General features: G+C 43.4%; 1 protein-coding gene across 1 annotated transcript in view; it reads right to left on the bottom strand.

Annotated features, from left to right (window-relative positions):
* Window positions 1–684: 684 nt before the first annotated feature.
* The window catches only part of NUP214 (nucleoporin 214), a 37,856-nt gene continuing 32,540 nt past the window's right edge, over window positions 685–6,000 (bottom strand). The window contains exons 34-36 of the mRNA XM_059486598.1: window positions 3,357–3,499; window positions 2,561–2,585; window positions 685–1,887 (exon numbers count right to left, since the gene is read on the bottom strand). Of these exons, the coding sequence (XP_059342581.1) occupies window positions 1,854–1,887; window positions 2,561–2,585; window positions 3,357–3,499 (202 nt within the window). The 3' untranslated portion in view covers window positions 685–1,853. The remainder of the gene's footprint in view (window positions 1,888–2,560; window positions 2,586–3,356; window positions 3,500–6,000) is intronic.

Here is a 6,000-nt window from a genome sequence, read left to right as displayed (position 1 = left end):
CATCATTCCAAAAGAGAAACTCTAAAAGGCTCAGCCTGCCAACACCACATTCTTACCAAGCCAATCTTCTCCATAGCAAGAGGCTTTTCTGAGCTATCTGGGGGAGCACAGCTGATATGGCCTCTGAGGAGGTGTCACATGCCACAGTGAGGGGAGATTAATGCAAAGAATTTAAGGTCAGTGGTTTGGGCCAGCTGCTATTTATAAAGAGGAAAGAAAGCACAACAGCAGTGTCACCTCTAGGCCTTAAGAAATGTTGTCTTGTCAAGGAGAACACACAGGGAAGGGCATGCTTCAATCCATCTTCAGCTTTTCTTCACCTCCAGACCAGCCAGTTTGGAGTATTCTCTCTGTCCCAGTGCTGTGGTCCCTGGATCACCAGAACTCTCCCTGTTCCCCCAAAGGACTGGGAGGTTCCACCCAAATCCCAAAAGTGCTGCCTCTAACATCACCCATGGCATACCAGGTGTGAAATCCAGGGCTTATGGAACAGCCTTGGAGCCCATGGCCTTGCAAAGCCTCTCCACAGCTAAAAACATTGCCCACATCTCTTCATTTTTAAAGGAAACCTGCCTAACATCATTCCCAGGTGCAGCGACAGGAAGGACACCTGGCTCAGCAAGGACAGAGTTAGGAAAATATTTTTAGGCTGATTTGAAAAAAAAATAAAGCAATTTCTTCAGGAACTGTTGAAAAATATAAGTTTATAATGGATATGAAAACAAGAAGTTACCAATTATTTACAATTCCCAAAAATGATCACATGTCCACCAAACCAGAAAATGTCCCCTGTCATCATATCATATGAAAAGAAAAAAAGAAACAATATAATATTTCTGCTGAAAACAGAAAATGCAGAACTCCCCAAAACATCCTAATAGGACCAAGGAGAAAATCCCATCTAATTTGCTAATACAGGAGCTGCTATTTCAAACATGTTATCCACAGAGCAACATTTGCAGGTTTCATGGAGGTCAGATGCATCAAATACAAAAAGTGTTTGGTCAGGAGTCTTTGGGGCATTCTTAAAAAAAATTGTTTAGTATGTTCAAGTATAAACACATGAGAATTTCACAAATGAAACTGACTAAAGCCAAAAGCTACAGGAAAAAAACCAAAATCTCATCTCTGTTAGAAAACAAAATGTATCCAACAGTAGAATCCAACAACCAAAGCCAAAAAAGGCAAAATCACTAATGGCTCTAGATGGAGGTCATGTGTCTCCTTCCAGGGCCAGAAGTTTTCCCCAGAACCTGAGTTCCAATTTTTGAGTTCTGTAAGATGTACAGAAAGGTAAAAATAGGAGAGCTTTTACTTCCCACCTCTTTGCTGAATGTTACTGCCATGGGAACGTGCTCTGCACGCTGCCAGCTTCTTCCCAGATAATTTCCTATTTCTCCACCAAGCCTCTGGCTCACACATGACTCAGTTTCAGCACTTCACTGAGATAAGCATGTGCCCCATCCTAGACTTAAAATTAGCAGGGCAAACCTCAGTCCCTTCTTCAGAGCCTGGGATAATCAGGCATTCTATTAATGAAAAATGTGCTGGTTTATGTCAGGAACCAACTGGAGCTTCTACCTTGGGTAGGCAAGGGATGGACAAGAAAAAGCTGAGCTCAGCACACATCCAGCCCTTGATGCAGAGAGATAATAAACCCTTCCACCACAGAAAACATCAAGCCAGATAAAATAGTTTAATATAGAGCAAGAGCAAGTATTGCATAAAAATAAGCAAAATCTTTTTCTTAAAAAAAAAGTCTGAGAACTCGTATTTAGAAGAAAAGCTGGTTGGGTATCAATCATGTGGGTGACTCATGAATGCAGGAGCTACAGGAAGAGTTCAGGATGTCCCTAGCTTCTCCATCCACTAAATCCAGAGGAAGATCTGTGGAGCAAGATAAAAAGAAAACCACAGCAGTGAGTGCTAGAGCCTCCCTCAGGCAGCATTAATTCAGCAGATCTCTCAATCAAACCTGCAGTCTCCCTAGTACCAGCAGCTTTTTATGAGAACACACAAGTATTTCCAGCCTCTTTTACCTGAGCCTGCAGCAACACACACTGACTAGATATAATTGTGCTTATTCTAGAGCCTGCCATCTGCAGAGATCCATGTTCTCTCCATCTGACAGGGAAACAAAGTTTAGGAAACTTGCTGGAAGGGATCCAGCCAGGCAGAGGCAGAGCAGATGACAGAGTTAACCTTTAACTGTAAATCATCATCTCACTTCAGCCACCAAAGTACCAATTTATCTCATTCCTTGTTTCAACCTGATAAATGGAGCAGACTCCTGATTCACAGACACAGCTTGAGCAGAGAGATCATGTCCCTGAGAGGTGGAGAGGGAGCATGATCCAAGTGGAAATTTTCTCTTAAGAGACAGGTAAACCTCTCTGGAAAGCTCACATCCTGGACTGGGACCTCTGCAGCATCACCAAAATGGGAATAGAGCTAGTATTTAAATGCTATTTTGAGTGTTTGCTCCTGTAAACCATTCCATTCTTTATTCTGATTCAATTCCTATTTTTAAGGAAGAGTTAAGACACAAAATGGTACTTACGTGTTAGGTGATCCAAAACCAAACCCTGAAAGAAAAGCAAGATAGAAAAACAGTTGGTAAAAGGGAACACGAATGCTTAGGATTTGTAGTAAATGTCCCCTCCCACACACAGATTGAAAAATATTTCTTTCCTGCCTTAGGCCAGGAAAAAAGCGATGGGCAAACAATGAAAGTCAAATCTCCATCTACAAGAGAAGTGACTTGCCTGCCTCCTGAGAGAGCTTGGCTTTCACTGCTCATCAGCCAGGTCATTCATTAGCAGACAATGTGCCTGCTTTGCTCCTCTCTCCCTGAGCTGCTTTTTTGAGGTTTGTGCTTAATGCAGGCCCCTGGTGTCAGGCAGCCACCAGGGAACGTGGCCCTGCCTGGATCACTGTGGCTTCACTGAACTGCAGCACAAAAACATTTGGCTGTTGGTGCTCCAGCTCAATTTTTCAGTGCATATTCCTCTAACACTAACCACTTACAGCACAGATACCCAAGTGGGTACTGAAGAAATATTCCTTATTTCTCAGTATTTTCCTTGGAGAAGAAAGAGCAACTCCACAAAAAGGGGTGAAAAGCAGTAAACAGATGAGGTGTGCAGAGCAGTAGTGATGTGCTGCCATTGCAGCCAGCAGATCAGTCATGAATTAGGAGCTGAAGGCTGAGAAGGTGCTGTACCTCACCCTGCACCTCTATCCTCCTGGACATGGTGCCTTCCCTACAGCACCAGGCAGATTTTTGAGAATTCCCACCAAATTTCCAGGGAAAACCAGAGACATGGGGATGTTATGGTGACTTTAGCCTCTCCTACCTCCTCCACCTGTCCCAAAAGCTGAGAATCCACTGCTCTGGGTGCCAAAGCCTGTGCCCTGCTGGGACAGGGAGCCAAAGGTGGGAGTGTTCTGGTTTGCCAAGGTGCCAAACGACGCCGTGTTGTTACTGGTACCACCAAACCTGCAGGTTTAAAGAGAAAATCTCAGTTTGCAAACATCATCTCACTTACACTGGAAGTTTGTCCCCATACCCATGATAACAGTGCACTCCTTAAATGAGGATACATCAAAAGGTGGGATCAGTTGATATGAATAATTGTTCATTTTGGAAAGATTTCTTGCTTTGGGAGAATATTGTACATAGCAAGGTCTGTTCAGCTCCCATTCTAAACACACACCAGGCAAATATGTTCATGCTCACACACAGGGTATATTTTCAAGGGCTTGGAAATACCAACTCCAGCCAACAAATGGAGTATTTTAATTCACCCCTGTGTGTGTGTTGTCACCAAAAGCCTTGCTTCACAAACAGGGCAGCAAACACAGAATTGGTGTGAGCTGCTCAAAGTCAGAGCACAAACCAGAGCCCAGATACAGAACCCAGACTCTCAAATTTCAGAGGGTACCTTCCCCATTGCCCAGAAATGTGCAGATTTCTCAAATCCTTTCTCCCCCCAGCCCATTTTGAACTACACAAGGTTCCAGTGCTTCCCTGAAGATCTTCACCAACCTGGCACTTCTCCCCACCAACTCTAACTAATCACTTCCCTAATTGCCTTTGGGGACTGAAATGAGAAACACTTTTATATAAGAAAATGTGCCTTTCTCCACCCACTCTGTCCAACCAGGCAGCACAAAGCTCTTGGTGTGACACACTAATGAGACCATGACATGCAGTGTTTCTCTGCCCTTCCTTCCATTCTGAATAGAAGAAATGTTCTCAAAGAACGACCTTCAAATTTAACTTAAACTGGGCAAAATGCAGATTTCCAAATGACAAGCTCTGCTAAAGCTCTGCAAATGCACAACAATCCTAAACTACAGCCTGAGCAGAGCTGGACATGTCACAGTGTGCCAGCTCTACAGGGCTGTGCCTCACACAAACTCCTGTCATTTCTCACTTCAAACACAACCTGACAGCACGTTAACCCACCTCTCCATCCATCCACATCCAGGAGACTTGAAAACACCCAAAACACAGAGCTACATCAAAAGCTATCTCTGCAGACAAAAGACAGCCCTTGTAGCAATGTGACAAGCAATTCACCTGGCAAAGGACATCACCTCTGCTGCCCCAGACACTGCCAAGTGTGCACACTGCCTCCACAGACTGCAGAGACACCAGGGGCACTTCAGTGACTCTGCATCTCTGCTCCTGCTCTGCCTTCTCACCTCTCAGAACCACAAATGTGCTTTTCTCAGGAAAAGCAGAACAGATTTTTTATTTTAAAAAGAAGCAAGACTGGGTGATGTGTTCAGAACAAGAGGTTTCAGAGTGCTCCATCCTCTCAGGACCATGCTACAACACAAATCCTGTCTACCTTGTGTAAGGAAGAGGTGAAAAGAGTGACAAGAAAACTTGTGGTTCAAACTGCTCCCTTCAGGCCTGTTGGAAAGGCTGCACACAGTTTAAGTAAGAAACAGCTTAATATGGACAGATTTTTTTCCAGACACATAAAAGACATGAAATGCAGTCATTGCCTGGTAACAATTTAATCAACCTATCTTGCCCAGATTTTCAGGTCTTTTGTAAAGCTGCTGTGCAAAACACAACTGAGATGCACTTGAGGTTAGTTTATAAAAGCAAAATATTATTTGCCCACAAACAGTTGGAACTGCACGGTCTGAAGAAGTGTAGTGGTTTCTATTTCTGATACCCCCATAATTTATTGAGTGATGCACATTTTTCAGAATTGAAGCAGTATGAATCACATGTATTTAAGTCAGCAGAGTATTCTCAGGAACTGGGAGCTAATACAACACCATGTACTTGCAAGTAACTTCTTTGGAATTGGGATTTTTAAAGTTTCACTTCAAGAGAAAGGCAAAAAGGAAGTCCTGCACAGATGCTACAGAATTAAACTATTGCTCAACATTATGTGGTGAGATTTGGATTTTTGTAAAGATGCCTCGGAATTTTGCACACTCTTTTAAAGTTTTAAAAATCAACATCATCAGGGAACTCTGAAAACATCAGACTGAGTCTGTACCTTTCTAGTAGAGAAAAAATTGTCAAAGCTTCCCACAAGTGAAGTCACTGAATTATCTTTCTTGAGTCTGCAGACTGCTTATGCAAGCCCTCTTTTCCATCAACATGCTGCTTGTTCTGAATCCCATTTTATCTTTAAGCTCTCCATGTTGTCACTAAGCAGATCCAGTCTCAGTACAAAATCCTGCAGCACAGTGGCTTGATGATGGAACTGAACAAACCAGCAGTTGATTTAAGCTAAGTCATCCCTACAAACACATCTTCCTTTTAAGATTTAATTAAGCTGCCTGTATTTTCACTTTCCAAAGGGACTCCTCAAGCTGCTGCACATTCTGGACAGCAGGAGCACCTGGCTGAAGCCTGCCCCAGCTCAGGGGTACCTGCCCACACCTCACAGGAATGAACAAGTCACACTTCTGGATGCTCCCCTGAGCCTTACATAAGGGCAGTTCCTCCTGAAGCCAGACAGAGAG

This window comes from Ammospiza nelsoni, chromosome 20 (assembly GCF_027579445.1).
Source record: "Ammospiza nelsoni isolate bAmmNel1 chromosome 20, bAmmNel1.pri, whole genome shotgun sequence".
Lineage (NCBI taxonomy): Eukaryota > Metazoa > Chordata > Aves > Passeriformes > Passerellidae > Ammospiza > Ammospiza nelsoni.
The sequence above is the reverse complement of the archived record's forward strand: the minus strand, read 5'-3'. Positions and strand labels throughout refer to the sequence as shown.